The sequence below is a fragment of the Peromyscus leucopus genome, chromosome 16_21 (genome assembly GCF_004664715.2).
Source record: "Peromyscus leucopus breed LL Stock chromosome 16_21, UCI_PerLeu_2.1, whole genome shotgun sequence".
NCBI classification, from domain to species: Eukaryota; Metazoa; Chordata; class Mammalia; order Rodentia; family Cricetidae; genus Peromyscus; species Peromyscus leucopus.
The window spans coordinates 19,257,623-19,274,342 of NC_051084.1; the positions used below are offsets into that span (position 1 = coordinate 19,257,623).

The window sequence follows — 16,720 nt, forward strand, 5'->3', positions numbered from 1 at the left end:
AGAGACACTATGCATGTGTGAGTGTGTGTGTGTGTGTGTGTATAAAACAATTATAGTAGAATAGGTCATGAATTCCAGAGTGTGCAGGGGGGAGGAGTAGAAATGATGTAAATACAGTATATTTATACATGAAATTCTCAAAATGTGTTTGTATAGAAAACCAGAAAGTTATAAAAACTTCCTTAGAGTATTTCCTGGGGAGTGACAGTCTAATAAGATAAAAAAACCAAATACTATTAAAGACATCACACAGCCTTTCATTCAAAAACTAAGGACCTCAGATGATTCAAATGGTTTATTTGCATAATTAATAATCTCATTTCCAACAGGACATGAAGCATCTGAGCATAACATAATTTGAATAAAAACAAATGATATGAAGGAAACAACACTTCTTGTTTCAGATTGTTAAATGTCCACCATGTCCAGCAGTGCAGAAAGATGGAGCTCAGAGGCAACTTCCTCTTCCCTTGAACTTTGGATCAGCCTTTCCAGGTACTTCAGCCTTCCAGTTAGAGACATGTCCGATGCCTCCGAGAACTGTAATTGCTCTCCTGCACCTGCATTCTAGATGAATAAAAGAGAAGCCAAAAGTAGTTATCTGTGAAGACATTACATCTGATTCATGTTTACATCATTGGAGCCTGTTGGACTCAACAGAACCCCCACTTGAAACCTAGCTTACCTTTTTCTAGCTTCATCTACTACACATAAAGAGCCAGTATTCTATGGACTGATTGGTGAACCAGGCTCCCACCTTGGGACATTTGTTGATTATACATATAATCAATACCACAGTGAAACATTTGTACATTAAATTTTGTAATGATCTGTCAATTTCTTTAGAGAGAATTAGTCAAAAAGTATAAATATTGTGTGTGTGTGTGTGTGTGTGTGTGGTGGTGTTGGTGTTGAAAAAGGCTTGAATGTAGTTTGGAATAGCCTCAAACTTGCTATGTAGTAGAGACTGGCCTTGAACTCATGATTTTCCTGCTTCCATCTCCAAAGTACAAGTATACATCACCATATCTCACAGTAAGTCAAAACGAAGACTACTTTAAAGTATTAACCAAACTTACGAGTGGAAGCAGTATGTTGTCTTAATTTACCAGCCTTCCTTATCAAGAAGCTTCCTAACCCACTCCAGAAACACCTCACCTGTCCTACAGCATGTATCTTCCATTAAGCTGCTTCTGCTTTCTTAGCCCCCCAAAAAAACATGGAGAGACTTCGGAGCCCAGAAGAACTGGCTTTGAAAAACTATTCTAAGGTGTAATTGACTTCTGTGAGCTTACCTTCTCCATTTATTAATTTTCCCTATGAAGAGTTAAGAGCAGAATTGAGTCTGGTCAATGCCAAGGTTCAGCGTTTTGTGGTCCCACAGACAGGAGTTATTGTTCCTTTTTGTGCTGGTTGGTTTTAAGCTAATGTTATTATGGAAGAGGGGACCTCAACTGAGAAAATGTCCCTTCAAGACTGGTCTACAGGCAAGCCTGTAGGATATTTTCTTATTTAGTGATTGATGGGGGTGGACCCAGCTCATTGTGGGTCCTGAGTTCTATAAGAAAGCAGGCTGAGCAAGCCATGGAAGCAGCCAGGAAGCAGCTTGCTTCCTCCATGGCTTCTGTATCAGGTTCCAGGTTCCTGCCCTGGGTGAGTTCTTACACTGATTTCCTTGGATGATGGACTACAAACTGAAGTGGAAATAAATCCTTTCCTCCCCCACATTGCTTATGGTCATGGTGTCTTATGACTATAAAACTGCAACAGAAACCCTAATTAAGAAATTAGTTACCAGGCCTGGGGATATTGCTGTGACAGATGTGACCTTATAATTTTTGGAGGATTGTGGAAATACTCTGGGACTTGGACTAGAAAAGCCTTTGTGTCCGGAGTTTAATGAACTGCTTTGGGAACTTGGAAAATAACCCTGAGAGTAGTGCAGATGAAAGCCTAGCTTGTGAAGCTGGAGAGGAAAGTTCGTGAGTCCCTCAAATACTCTATTAGGGTTGCCTGTATAATAGAGTGAAACCTCTGCTTTGCTGGACAATGGATGTTGGTCAGCTGGGGCTGAAGAATCAGCTGTGATTAAGAAGAGACCAGCTTCATTGAGATGAAATCTTCTGGGAAGTGTTTACTCAGGATCAGCACACAGAAGCTGTGGTCCAGAGGGAGCTGAGGCTGCATCTCATGTTGGCAGCTGAACTTGGTAGTGTAAGACTCTCCTAGGTCGTACTGTTTAAAGGCATGAAGGGGTCATGAAGAGCAGCTGAGGCTTGGCACAGTGAGAGGCCAGGGCAGGCCACTGGTGCTCTCAACCACAGTAGAAGGCCCAGGATTGAAGGGGTTATGGTGAGATAAGGCTTGGTACCATGTGGCAGGGTTAGAGTCCCTGAAGAGAGCCCAAGAGAAGTTGTTGGTGAAGGAGCAGCCCGGCTCCAGTGGAGACCCAAACACTGTGGAGATGACCACCAGGGTCAGCAGCAGCTGTGGAGTGGAGCCAGCCTGAGCCTCCGAGACAAGCTGCATGTGCTGTGGACAGCTGTCTAAGCACTTCCAAGGAGCTCAGAAGATTGTGAGTGAATGCCAGAAGTCTGACAGCAAGCTTTCACTGTCGGGACTCTGGGTTCACCTGACAATTTTGACTGTGCCCTTATTCTTCCTTCTTGGAATAAGGAGTACATAACTTATTTCCTATTTTATGAGTGCCCATAGTTCAGAGACTCGTACCTTTCAGAGTATTTTGAAGACTGGATATTTACAGAAACTTTATATATTTTACAGAGATTCTGGGTATTTTAGAGAGTCTTTAGATAGTTTAGAGACAGAACTTTTAAAGGTTTTAAAAACGTTAAAATATTTTTTGTTTGTTTGTTTGTTTTGAGACAGGGTTTCTCTGGGTAGTCTTGGCTGTCCTGGGACTCACTCTGTAGACCAGAAATCTACCTGCCTCTGCCTCCTGAGTTCTGGGATTAAAGGTGTATGCTACCACCACCCGGCAAGTGTTTAAATCTTTAAAGACGGTGAGACTTTTGAATGTTGACATGTTACAGACTGTGGTATTAATATTAACATGAAATCTTGGTTGGGGAAATCAAAGAGCAAAGGTCCTACTTGAATAGCAGTAGGCTTGTGTCAAGCTGACAAGTGTCAATTGTGCTGGCTTTATGTCAACTTAGCATAATCTAGCCAATTTTGGAGGAAGGAACCCCCTCCAAATTGAGAAAATGCCTCCATCACATTGGCCCGACGTATATTTTCTTGATTGATGGGGGAAGGCCCAGCTCACTGTGGGTGGTGCCATCCCTGGGCTGGCAGTCCTGGGTACTATAAGCAAGCTGAGCAAACCACGAGGAGCAAGCTGGTGAGCATCATTTGTACACGGCCTGTGCACCAGTTCCTATTTCCAGGCTGCTGCCCTGACTGCCTCTGCTGATGAACTGTGATGTGGAAGTGAAATCAGGCCTTTCCTCCCCAAGTTACTTTTGGCCATGGTGTCTTACCAGCTATAGCAAAGTAGCTAAGACCTGCCTTGGTTACTCTCTGTTTAATGCACATCATTAGTACGGTTTTGCTCGGTTCTTTCTTTTTTGTTTCATTCTTTGTTTCAGTGAACTATGTAGCCAAGGATGAGCCTGAACTATTGATCCTCCTGCCTTCAACACTGGCTTTTAGGTAAGCAGTTTATTCAGCACTAGGGAATGAACCCAAGGCTTTCTACATGTTTGGTAAGCACTCCCAACTGAGCTACATTCAGTTTATTGTGTTAAGGTCTACTCTCCATTTATTTCACAGGTAGGAACTCAGAAATAATTGGCTCTCAGTAACACTGGCATATCAAGTTTTAAAGGTCTAACTTCCATGTGTTAATGCATCACATGATGAATCTAACACAGTCTCTCAGTCTTACTGTGTAGCCCTGACTGGCCTGGAACTCACTGTGTAGACCAGGCTGGCCTCAGACTCCTGGAGTTCTGGGATTAAAGGTATGGTCCACTGAGGCTGGCACCTTCTCTCAGTCTTTAATTCTGTACATGCCAAGTGCACCCCGTTCTCACCTGAGGACTTCTTGTTGGAGATGTTTTCACAGCAGTCGGAGTTTTGATAGCGTCAGGGGAAGATATGAGTGTCTGAGGAAGGTAGAGAGGAAGGCGAGTTGACTCTGTGAAGGCCTGAGAGTCTTGAGACAACCACTGCTGAAGTTGATCTTCAAACCTGAAACAGTACGAGATCTCAAAATGAGAAACATCAGAGCACAGAAAAAAGCAAAACTGTAACTACCGCTCATTTTACTTTTATTAAACTTACTGCCCTGTGTGTTCATGTATAGATGTGGATACCCACATGGAGGTCAGAGGACAACGGTGTGGAATTTTGGGGTTTATTACAAGATTGACAGTATTCAAATGCTCTTGAAACTGGATAAAATTATGGAGGAGTGGGTAGGCACAAAAGAAGCAAAGATGAAGTCCAGAGAGTAGGTCTGACTGCTAAAGAAAAACAGGAAAATCCCTGAGGGGGCTCGAAACAAGGATGAGAAGCTAGGATGAGATCACTGACAGGGATTCAAGTGTGCAGGCTACAAAAGACAAAAGGGGCAGAACAGTGACTAACACAGCTGTTCTGATCGAGTCTCACTGTTAAAGGAGAAGCCCGCAGGGGTGACTAGAGACAAGGAGGCCACATCAGAGAGATGGGTCAGTATGCCTGCAGGTTCGTGTGCTGACATGCATGATCTATTGGGGAAGGGCAATGTCTCAAGAGTCCTGTAGGTTGAGTGCTGGGAGTAGGCTGGAGGTGAATCGGACACCTAAGTACTCCGCTGCTGGAAGGTGTGGCAGGCAGTGGTGGTGGGAAGACAGCCCTTACGAACTTCTGTTTCTCAGTAAAACTGAGCATCCAGTGAGGACAGAGGAGGGAGGGACAAGAGGAAGGGAGTCAGTTATGCAGAGGAGGGTGGAGTCAGTTATGCAGAGGAGGGTCTGAACCAGCTCCTGCCCACCTAGTATGAAAAGATCCACTAAAGCCTCAGGCTCCCCAAGGGCCAAAAGGCAGTGGCCAGTCATGGTAGACTAAGCTACTAAGTAGACTTAGCTACACATATTTCCCTCTAGAAAACTTAACACAGACTTTTAAAATGATAAACAAAGAAGCCAATTTCAAGTGATAAAACCTAGAAACATTCTATTCTATTCTATCTAGAGCATAGTCATCTTTTAAGAGTTTATTGAAAGCCTGGAAGAAGCAGAGGCGAGCTAAGCCACCAGCCAAGGGAAGCCATAGGATATGAAGCTAAATTATTTTCAGAGCTGGGTAGTGGTGACGCACGCCTTTGATCCCAGCACCTGGGAGGAAGAGGTAGGTGGATCTCTGTGAGTTCGAGGCCAGCCTGGTCTACAGAGCTAGTTCCAGGGCAGCCAGAGCTACACAATCCTGTGGGGGGGGGGGGTGGATATCAAAAACAAAATTATTTCTAATTATGTATAGGGGTGTGTGTGTGTGTGTGTGTGTGTGTGTGTGTGTGTGTGTGTGTGTGTGTGTACATCTGTGAGTATGCATGAGTGCTCAGTGAAGTCAGATCCCATGGAGCTGGAGTTACAGATAGTTATGAGCCATTTGATGTGGGTGTGGATACCAAAACTGGGTCTTCTTCAAGACAGGGTTTCTCTGTGGTGTTTTGGTGCCTGGCCTGGAACTCACAGAGATCCGCCTGGCTCTGCCTCCCGAGTGCTGGGATTAAAGGTGTGTGCCGCCACCGCCCGGCTGCAGCAAAGTGCTCTTAACCTGAGCCATTCCTCTACTTCCAAGCTTTTACTTTATAAATGTCTTCCTTCCTTCCTTCCTTCCTTCCTTTTCTTTTCTGAACTAAAGTCTCATCATTACAATAACCCTAGCTGGCCCAGCTGCTCCTCTCTACCCCTGGCTGTCTTGACTTCACCAATAGCAGTCGCCCTGTCCTTCGAGAAGCGGAAAGAAGGGCACACATGCACAGGAAGGGGACACTCACCTCTTGTTCTCTTCCTTCTCCTCCAGCAGAGTGCTGGACAGACACTGTGCCAGCAGTTCTTCTGCAGAAGCTCCGCGCATCAGATCCTCTGTGCTCAGCGCCCCCTCTCGGCCACTCTCTTCATTTTTCTTCCGTTTATGGAGCACGTGAGGCAGTGGAGTAGAAAAACTGCTTGTAGAAGGATGAAAAGACTTCATCCCCGAACTGAAAGCACAAGTGTGGAGTCCTTCTGGTCAAGACAGATGCAAAGCACACAGACACAGCTGGACACGTGTTCCCTCTATGGACAAAAGCTCAAGATGCATGTACTCTACTGGGTGGTCTATGCCCATGTCAGCCCTGTGCCCGCCCTGGACTTCCTCAAGTCAGAGAGTATAGCAACAAGATGGCAGCTCTGGTACTATGTGCTACACAGTGATTCTCACACATCAAGAGACACTGCTGGCCAGGCACGGTGGCGTGTGCCTTCAATCCCAACACTTGGGAAGCACAGACAGTTCTCTGTGTTCAAAGCCAGCCTGGTCTACATAATGAGTTCCAGGCCAGCCAGGGTTACATAGTAAGACTCTGTCTCCAAAAAAAAAAAACAGTCAAAAGAAAGAAAGACAGAGACAGAGATTATTGGTTTCACAAGCTGCACTACCTAGAGGCACTGGGCTCTTAGAGCTGCTTCAATCTAGAGCTTTGTTTCTTATACCTGTCTGCCTGCCTGCCTGTCTCTCTCGTGTGTTTGTTTTAAGATTTATTTTATGTCTATGTACATTGGCCTGTGTTGAGTTTATGTATACCACAAGCATGCAGGAGCCCATGGAGGCCAGAAGAGAGCATCAAATCCCCAAGAACTGGAATTCCAGGTGATTGCAGATTGTTGAATATTATTTTAAGATGCGTTACATTTGTTTATGCTATAAAACAGTTGTTTAAAATGCAAAGGTGTATTGCATTCTTTGATGTTGCATTTGTTTAATTCTGAAGCTGTGTTACAGTGCCTGTCTGAAACACCTGATTGGTCTAATAAAGAGTTGAACAGCCAATAGCAAGGCAGGAGAAAGAATAGGTGGGGCTGGCAGGCAGAGAGGATAAATAGAAGGAGAAATCTGGGAGAAAAAGATCAAGGAGCAAGAAAAGGAGGAAAGGAGGACATCAGGGGTCAGTCGCCCAGCTACACAGACAGCAACAAAGTAAGAAAAAAGAAAGATATTACAGAAATAGAAAAAGGTAAAAGTCCAGAGGCAAAGATAGATGGGATAATTTAAGAAAAGCTGGCTAGAAATAAACCAAGCTAAGACCAGGCATTCATAAGTAGTAATACGTCTCTGTGTGTATTTATTTGGGAGCTGGGCCCCTCAAAGAGTAAAACAACTACAGAGGACCGTCATGGGTGCTGGAAATCAAACTTGAGTTCTCCAGAAGAGCAACAAATGCTCTTAACTACTGAGCCACCTCTTCAGCTCCATATACTAAGGCTATAAGCAGTTTTTTTTTTTTTAGGTTTATTTTATCTGTACTCAAACACTCAAGTTTGGCCTATGTACATATGTACGTATGTATGTATGTATGTATATATGTGTACTAACTATGTATGTGCTTGGTGCCCAAGGAGTTTGGAAGAGAGCATCAGGTCCCTGGAACTGAAGTTATGGGTGGTTGTGAACCACCGTATGGGGGCTGGGAATCAAACCTAGGTCCTCTGCAAGAGCAAGTGTTCTTAACCACTGTTAGTGACCACATGGACAGCACAGGCTGGTTCTGGCTTTCGTGTCTAATGTACTGAAGAACACGATTCTGTTGTTGTTGCTTTTATTTTACTGGGGTGTTTGTTTTGTCAGCTTGATGGTAGGTAGCTGTGGTGATTAGTTTGAACTGTCAGTTTGAGCCAATGCAGACTCCTCTGGGAAGAGAGTCTCAAGAAGGACTGTCTAGAACAAGTTGGTCTGTAGACATGTCTGTGGGGGACTGTCTTGATTCCATCAGTGGGAAGACTCAACCCACCATGTGCAGCACCACTCTACTGAAGGAATCAACATGCATGCATTCATTCTTTGCTCCTAACTGTGACTGGCTGCTTCAAGTTCCTGCTTTGACTTCCCCAAGTGATAAATTGTAATCTGGAATAGGAAGTTAAGATGACTCCTTTCTTCAAGTTTCTTTGAGTATTTTACCACAGCAATAGAAATGAAAGTAAGTCAGTAGCCTAGCAAGTATCACGGTACACATGAAGACGTCAGAGAACAATTTTGTGGAGTCAGTCCTCTCCTTACAACTTGAAGTGGACACCAGGGTTCAAACTCAGGATGCCAGGCTCAAACAGCAAGTACCTTCACCTGCTGAGCATCTACCTGACCCTGAGTTTAAGTTATGAAGTTCACTTTGGGGGTCCCAGAGATGAACTAGCAGTTGACAGCACGGGATGCTCTTCCAAAGAACCCAGGTTCTATTCCCAGCACCTGCACATAGCTTACAACCGTCTGTAGCTTCAGTTCTAGGGAATACAACGGTGGCATGCAAGTGATGCATTGCCATACATGTAGGCAAAACATCCATATGTACAAAATAAATACAAAATTTAAAAAATGATTTCATCACTTTCTGAAATGACCACCTGCTTTGCTCTTGTAGCAGCAAATTTTATTAACACATTTCTACTGCTGAAACTGTTTATCCTGGGGCAAAGGCTACTTAGGAATGCATTTGGTGTCTATGAACTAGGTTTATGAGATGAGAAACTAGCTTTTTTTTCTGCTTTCTCCAATTAGGGTTAACCTGAGTTCATCTGATAAATGGAGGGAGGTACCTGTAACTGCTCTAAAATGTGTCTATGCTGTGGGAATGCCTTGTGCCTTGCAGAGTTATCAGAACTGGTCCATAACAGGATAGGTTTAGTGTTCTTGATGTGGTACAATATGGCTTACAACAGTGACAGAAACACACACTGAACATGGACCTCACCGTCTTGGACTCAGCTGTAGTTCCCTCTGTGTCTGCATTCTGGCTTGTTCCCATGACAGCGGAACATTATATTTTCTTAAACAATTTTTGAAAAAATAAACACATATCTGACCATCTTCACTCAGCGCCTCTGAGAAAACAGCACAAAAACAGATTTAAAATGTATGTAAATATCCATATATATGTATATTCATGCATGCTTCATTATTCATTCATGCAGACTATGGAAGGGCTAGGAAGAACTCTCAGAGCCAGGGAACCCCTCTAAGTAATAACCTAGGATGCCTATTTCAGGGAATGGAGTTTATGCTCTCCTAGAACCTTTTCAAATTTATTGTTTTTTTTTAATTATTTTAAATTAATTAATTAGATTTAAATTATTTTAAATCTATTGTTTTTTGTTTTGTTTTGTTTTTTTCAAGACAGGGTTTCTCTGTGTAGCCCTGGCTGCCCTAGAACTCACTCTATAGACCAGGCTGGCCTTAAACTCAAGAGATCTGACTGCCTCTGCCTCCGAGGTGCTGGAATTAAGATGTGTACTACCATGCCTGGCATTGTTTTTTGAGAATGGGTGTCTCTATGTAGTCCTGGATGTCCTATAACTTGCTATGTAGACCAGGCTAGCCTCAAACTCACAGAGATCCTCCTGAATGTTGGGATTAAAGACATGGACCACCATGCCCAGTCAAACCTTAGCTCTTCCCTAAGTTAAGTCCCCTGGCAATCACTGCCCTTAAAGAGAAGTGCTGAGGAAAGGGAAGATGGGACACAGGGAAAAGAAAGAGTATCAAGAAAACAACTTTCAGCCAGAGACGGTAATGCACACCCTTTAATCTCGCTACACAGGAGGCAGAAGCAAGTGGATCTAAGTTCGAAGCCAGCCCAGCCTATCTACTTAGTGAGTTCCTAGCTTGTCAAAGCTACTTAGTGAGACCGTATTTAGAAAAAAAGCAAACACAAACTCAACTCCCTCTTTTGTTAAAATCCAAGCAGGAAAGTCTCATGAAGACCCAGCCCCTATGACACTGAGTGACAACCACCTGCTGTGATGGGGAGCCTGGGAGGTGTCCAGTCCCTCAGCTTGTGATTGATGCATAAGGTGATGATGTCATCCCATGGGATCTCAGCAACCGAAGGCCCCAACTCTTGGCCTGGACAGAGGCTCTTGCTCTTCCACTTTTGGTATGTTCTGCACAGCAGGTTCTCCACCTGGGACTGGAGGACAGGCTGCGTCTGGCATGAGCTGGGAATCTGGGAGGTATACTGAATGACCATGGAACACACAGGGAGCCAGGGCGCTGCAGAGAAAGTTACAGGTTTGACCAAGAATCAGTGAACATGAACTATTATTAATGCTCTGTTTCCTTACTAGAGGGCTACTGTGTAGTTAAGAAATATGGAGAATATGTACGTAAGGATCCAAGCTCTGCCAGCTAAATAGTAAGCAGGCTCCCTCCTTCCCAGTGCCATTAAAATAGGAAAGAACACAGGTTTGAGCCAGCCTGGGCTACCTGTGGAGTCTGCATCAAACAGACCACAGGCCTCATCCCCCCGGCACAGTCAGGCTTTAAAGGAACATTGACATAAGCCAGCACCTAAGTGCTGTGGCCCTAGCAGCATCAGCAGCTCAGAGCCAGTCACACAAGCCTCGTGCATCTCAGCTAGCCCATCTCTTCTGGTGAGTGGGACCTGTGGGACAGGTAGGATAGTCTCGGGACTGTCGTGGAGAAAGGCCAACAGCTCCCACTCCATAAAACCCTGTTCTCTTCTAACCCAGAACCCAAAGGCTGGTGTAGGTGGGTGCACAGTAGAGGTGGACTGTGAATTTCCCACTGGAACCCACCACCTGGTAGAGTGTCACTAAAACACCAAGGGAACAGGAGTAGCCCTCCACTCCTCCCGCAGAGTGGGTACATACCCCCTGCAGGTGGAAGATCCATCTGTGGAAGCTGGAACCCAAGCACGGTTTGCCTCAGCCAAGCTAGATGCTCTGGTGAGTTCCAGTGCAGATGAGGAAGCAGCTGGCTGCCCCCCACCTCGGCAAACTCCGTGACAGGCCAGGAGATGTCACAGAGCTGCTCAGAGGACACCACAGAGGCCAGGAACTGCAGCACACTATTGAACAGCTCAATGATGGTGCTAGGCTCTTGGGAGGCCAGGCCACCCAGGCGCCTCTCTCTTCTGTCGTGGAAAAAGCGACCACTGAACTCACGGCTGATGCCATCCTCAACATACTGAATAAGGGTCTGGCAGCAAAGGTCTAGGGCTTGAGGGCATCGGGAGACCAGCCACTGGACTGCTCCAGAAACCTGAGGAACAAGACAATCGGGGGAGATAGTCAAACAACTCGATCATTTTGAAAAACAGTTTTCTAAAGGGGCTTAGCCTTCTTCCCATGGCTGTAGAAGAAAAGTATCACAAGAACAAAATCTCAGCCACTGCAGAGAAGGGGCACAAGCCCCTTCTGCACTTGAGTTTGGATTTCTAGAGCCCTGGAGATACGCCTCACAGAGGTACCAAAGAGGAGTCCCATGAGTATTATCCAGCTAGGAAGTAGAGGCTGCAGAGCCCTCCTGGGAGGACCTAGGACCTCACCAGGTCTTCCTTCACCCACTGAAGCAGAGCACACTGCCTTATTCCTAGAATTAGCAGCTTCTCTGAATTCCAGGATGCTTCACAACTTGCAGTTAGCTCTTCCTGTAGTACTTGGTTTTGTTTTGTTTTCATATAGTGCTGGAGATACAACCTAGGACCTTTTAGATGGCAAGTGGGTGTTGTACCACTGAGCTACATCCTCAGGCCATATAGTTAGTTTTATTAATCCCTATACTTCTTTTCCTAAATAATTTTCCGCAGACCTTTTTAGGAAATCTCAAGTAATATTATTTCTTTATATTTTCTAAGAGCAATCACTACAAAAAAATTAGATAAATATGACATTCAGATATAAGACATTTTAAATTCATAAAAGCAAAGTCAAAAAACTTATGTGAGCAATTTAATATATTATTTGAAAGCATAACTATGGGCATTTTTTAAATTTTATTTTTATTCCTGCCTGTATCTTTAGAAAGGTATATGTATGTATAAAATATGCAATTAAAATGGAAATTCCTAATATAAGCTGGACATGATGGTACATGCCTATAATCCCAACAGAAGAAGAACAGGCAGAATGATCAGCTCTAGATGACCCTGGCTACCTAGTAAATTTGGGGCTAGTCTGCCCTACATGATACTGTCTCAAAAACCAACCAACCAACCAACCAACCAAACCACCCATATAAAATTCAAGATAGATCAGAAGAGGGAAAAATAAGTAAGCCAATAGACCTTTAAAATGATGGAACTTTACCTTCACTGTGCCTTGTAAATCATTAACAGAGTCAGGAATCTCAACAACAATGTAATCTGAAATCAGCTTAGCTGAAACCAGATCCTGTAACATCAGACCTTTAAGAGAAAAAGAGGAAGGTCCCATGTAATAACACTCACTTGCATCTGTGACACATCCCAGGGCTAGTCTTGGCCCACCACACAGTGGACAGAACAAATTAGGTTCTAGCCTCCAAGGTTCCCAACCCTGCACTGCCTGCCATCCATCAAACCCAAGCTCCACCCACTTATTGAAAATGAACACCATGAATGAGACTTCTTGCACAAACCATCCTCTACTTCCTTCCCCATGGAGTCTCCTCTAGAGCTGGGCACGAGAACCACCAGTGGAAGTGCAGGCTGGAAGGGCTTGGCCTGGAGGAGCTGCTTGAGCTGCAGCAGAGCCGACAGCCAGTACAGATCCTCCTCTGCTACGTCCTCACTCTTCACTCTGGGAGGAAGCAGCAGCATGAGCCCACTGGCTCCCAACAGGTCCTTCCGTTTCTTCACAGCATCAAGGACACTGTCACTAAGGGTGCCATGGGCCACCTGCAACGGAATCAAAGACATCAGGATGACTGTACCAGAGAACAAGACATAGCAAGAACAACTAAAGTGTTCCATTCATCATGCATTCACTGCGCCCTGAGAATCCTTCAAAGACAAAGCTGGGCCAGGGATGGTAGCCTTTAATCCCAGCACTCAGGAGGCAGAGGCAGGCAGGATCCCTGTGAGTTCGAGGTCAGCCTGATCTACACAGTGAATTCTACATAAAGAAACCCTGCCTCAAAAAAAAAAAAAAAAAAAAAGACACAGCTGGGCCAGCCCCCCATGAGACCATGAAACTGCCTAGTCAACAGATAGAAAAGCCTCCAGCTACATTTATGTTTGACCACCTAACTGTAATCTTAACAAGTCTGAACAAGTATAAAGAGGTTCAATCCGTAATGAAACAAGCCTACAGCAGACAAGAGATTCAGGCATATGTCTTAACAGCATTGAGGAAATGGGACCAATCTCTGGATAAATGATGTAGAGGAAGCCACGACAAGGCTACAGGGGTACTGGTCACCTCTGACCCTGACACTGCTAGCTGAGTACTAGCAGCTTCATTGGGGAGGAATGGAATGAGGTTTTTCTAGAAACTGAATAGCTCACAGAATGGATACCCAGATCCAGACATCTGGGAATCCCCCTCTGAAGGTCTGCTTGCCATTCAGTGACCATCTACTCCTACACAAACAGAGCTTCTGGCAACTTTTAAGGGCCCTGTTCAGGTTCAGCCAGCCAGCTTCAGCTAAGATGTCTGAAGAAAGCTTCCAATATAAAAGAGACCCAGAGGAGACAGCTGAAGCTCTTAACATCTAGATCCTTAGACCCAAAAGCACTAGACCCCTCCAGAAATAAGGGGATACATCTGGTGAATGTGCTTTACCAAGACTATCTTTCAGAATACAATATATAGACACAAGACAGACACAGGGTAGAAAGAATAAGATGTTCAGAGGATCGGGCTGGGGAGATGGCTCAGTAGTTAAGAACACTGGCTACACTTCCAGAGGACCCAGGTTCAATCCCCAGCACCCACATGGCAGCTCACAACCGTCTGTAACTCCATTTCCAGGGAATCTGACATCCTCATACAGACATACATGCAGGGAAAACACCAATGCACATAAAATAAAAATAAATAAGATTTTTTTTTTTTATAAAAAGATGTTCAGAGGATCAATTCATGTCGTTCAACATCTGTCTAATAAAAAGGTAAAGGAAAGAAGAGCAGGCATCATGAGGGACTATTAGGGAAGAGGAAGGGAGTCAAATGGGGCAAATATAAATAGTACAATGATATCTACATATAGAACATTAAAATGACACCTATCATTTTTTACTGCAACTTAAAAAGCAAAACAAACACAAACAAAACCCCACAAAATTGACCCAGAAGTAAAATAGGTCTCCATGTCAGGAGACTACATGCCTAAAACTGGCTATAATCAGAGCTGCTACTCAGGGGAGCTGAGGCAATGAGACCACAAGTTCAAGGCAGCTCCGAAAACTCACTAAGACCCTTAAGACCTACAAACTCCTTAGAAAGGCCTGGGTGTGCAGCTCAGAGGCAGAGCACTTTCCTAGCATGCATGCAGCTCCGGGTTCATTTCCACCACTGCCCAAAAATGAAGTCGCCAACCTCAAGGACCTGCTAAGCTCACACAATGAATGAGGGAATCTGGCACACTTGGCACTTCAGAGCCAGTTTTCAGAACCCCGTGGACAGAAAGAAAAGGTTCCCAAGGACAATCACAACAGCAGTGGTGGATACTAACAAGAAGTGAAATAATTTTCTACTTACAATTCTACAAACCTAGCTGAGCAACAATAGAAAAGGAGAAGATGAACTAAGTGTATTTTCAGAGAGGAAAGGAGTCAGAAAACTTCCCTCCTACATACCCTTTCCTCAGAAGCAGCTAGAGGACACCATACTGTCAGGCAAGGGACTAAACCAAGGAACACTATTGCTACTGCTGCCAACACCAACAACAGACAAGCCCCAGGTGTCTGCCAGGCGTTGCTCTAAGCACGCTATATGCACAAGTTACTTCAAACTCAGGGGCCTGATGAGCAGAGCCACAGCATAGGAAGTACACAGTGCTGGGAAACTTAACTATTTCTCTTGGTAAAACAGACACAGTGAGAATATTGTGTCTAAGTGGCATAGGGATACTAAGACGCTTCTCGAGATGAAAGAGTCAGAAGTAGAGTAACAGGGATAAGTGTTCATTCAAGAAAATGGCTCTAAGGTATGCTATTTGGACAGAGGTGACACCTTGAGTCAAGCAAAAAATAAAATACAAAGTTATAATATAGCTTGTATCATGTTCTCAAGGAGGTCTGTGGTAGCCAGGGCTCCATGCTGTAGTCTGAATCTTGATGCCCCTCGGAAGCCCATGAATTTAAAGCTTGGTCTCCAGCCTAGCACTACTGGGGGATGGTGGAGTCCTGAAGAATTGGGGTCTGGTGGAGATTCTAGGTCACTGGAGACATGTCAGCCTCCCTCTCTTCTCTTCTGTTTCTTGGCTGTCAAGTATACGGTCTTGCTTCTGCTGTGTGCCCCCATCCACCCTGCTACCATGATGTGCTTCCTCAAAAGAGCAACAAGATCAGTCAGAGACTGAGACCTTCAATACTACCAGCAAAAGACAACTTCCTCTCTTAAAAAACTGACCATCTCAGATATTTCTAAGTGACAGAAAATGAATATTCAGCTCTCTTAGAATATAAACTAAAACCTTACACAAGTGGATGGCTATGGAATATTATCAAGTGTAAAGAAAAACAGATAAGGCATTTGTTCAATCTTCTCAAAGTCATTTAAAACCACTTTTGAGAAAAAAAACAGTAATTTATAATTCTGTACTGTCTGAGTAAAGGAATGAAATCATGATGATAAGTACATGAAGTGACTGTCACTCACCTTTATACACACATTGACAGAAACTGTTTGGTCCCCTTTACTACTGAATGCATTAAAAACTGTGAGTGTCTGGATATCACCAGCATTATCATGTGTATTATCCACCAGGCTGTCATCTCCTGTGAACTTGACCTTTAACCAATTTTCCAGTATTCTGTAGATAAAAGAAAATACCATTTGAATCAAAGTGTAATTCTAAAATAAACTACTGAAATCTTCAGGGAAACAAGAAAAATACTATATGGATACAGAGTGAGACATCAAATCTTGCAGTGAAGCTGACCTGGAAAAACAGGTTTGACTTTAAAATGGAGCTAGGACCTCTACTGAGTTATCTGAGTAAGTGGAACGACACAATGCAACTGGCTTGTTCTAGTGTGATTTAAAATGGTGAACAAAAGGGAAAGGACCTGAGCAACTGAAACCACCCCTGGAGTTAAGTACCCACTGCAGCCAAGTGTGGTGGTGCAGCCTTGAATCCCAGCACTTTGGAGGCAGAGGCAGGTGGATCTCTGTGAGTTTGGGGTCAGTCTTGTCTACAGAGTAAGTTCTAGGCCAGTCAGTGTACATACATAGCGAGAACTTGCCTCAAAAGACCACCAACAACAGTGAAAAACTATTGTACAGAATCAAACTTCTCACAATGGGCCTGTGATACAGCTCAGTAGATAAAGTCACTTGCTGCCAAACCTTGTCAACCTGAGTTCAATCCCTAGAACCTAAATGTTGTAAGGTAGTGTTTCTCAACCTGTGGGTCACAACCTCTTTGGAACCAAATGACCCTTTCATAGGGGTCATCTAAGACCATCTGCATATCAGATATTTACATTACGATTCATAACAGTAGCAAAATTACAGTTATGAAGTAGCAACAGAAATAACTTTATGGTTGGAGGGGGGTCACAACATGAGGA

The 16,720-nt window shown here is 44.2% G+C and overlaps 1 protein-coding gene across 3 annotated transcripts in view; it reads right to left on the reverse strand.

Moving 5' to 3' along the window:
* Nucleotides 1–277: 277 nt before the first annotated feature.
* The window catches only part of LOC114696512 (minichromosome maintenance complex component 3 associated protein), a 55,556-nt gene continuing 39,113 nt past the window's right edge, over nucleotides 278–16,720 (reverse strand). For all 3 annotated transcript variants that reach the window (XM_028874282.2, XM_028874280.2, XM_037200115.1), the window contains exons 21-29: nucleotides 15,807–15,960; nucleotides 12,622–12,880; nucleotides 12,312–12,409; nucleotides 10,875–11,265; nucleotides 9,997–10,254; nucleotides 8,957–9,086; nucleotides 6,008–6,211; nucleotides 4,059–4,215; nucleotides 278–567 (exon numbers count right to left, since the gene is read on the reverse strand). In XM_028874282.2, coding sequence (XP_028730115.1) covers nucleotides 409–567; nucleotides 4,059–4,215; nucleotides 6,008–6,211; nucleotides 8,957–9,086; nucleotides 9,997–10,254; nucleotides 10,875–11,265; nucleotides 12,312–12,409; nucleotides 12,622–12,880; nucleotides 15,807–15,960 — 1,810 coding nt within the window. In that variant the 3' untranslated portion in view covers nucleotides 278–408. The remainder of the gene's footprint in view (nucleotides 568–4,058; nucleotides 4,216–6,007; nucleotides 6,212–8,956; nucleotides 9,087–9,996; nucleotides 10,255–10,874; nucleotides 11,266–12,311; nucleotides 12,410–12,621; nucleotides 12,881–15,806; nucleotides 15,961–16,720) is intronic.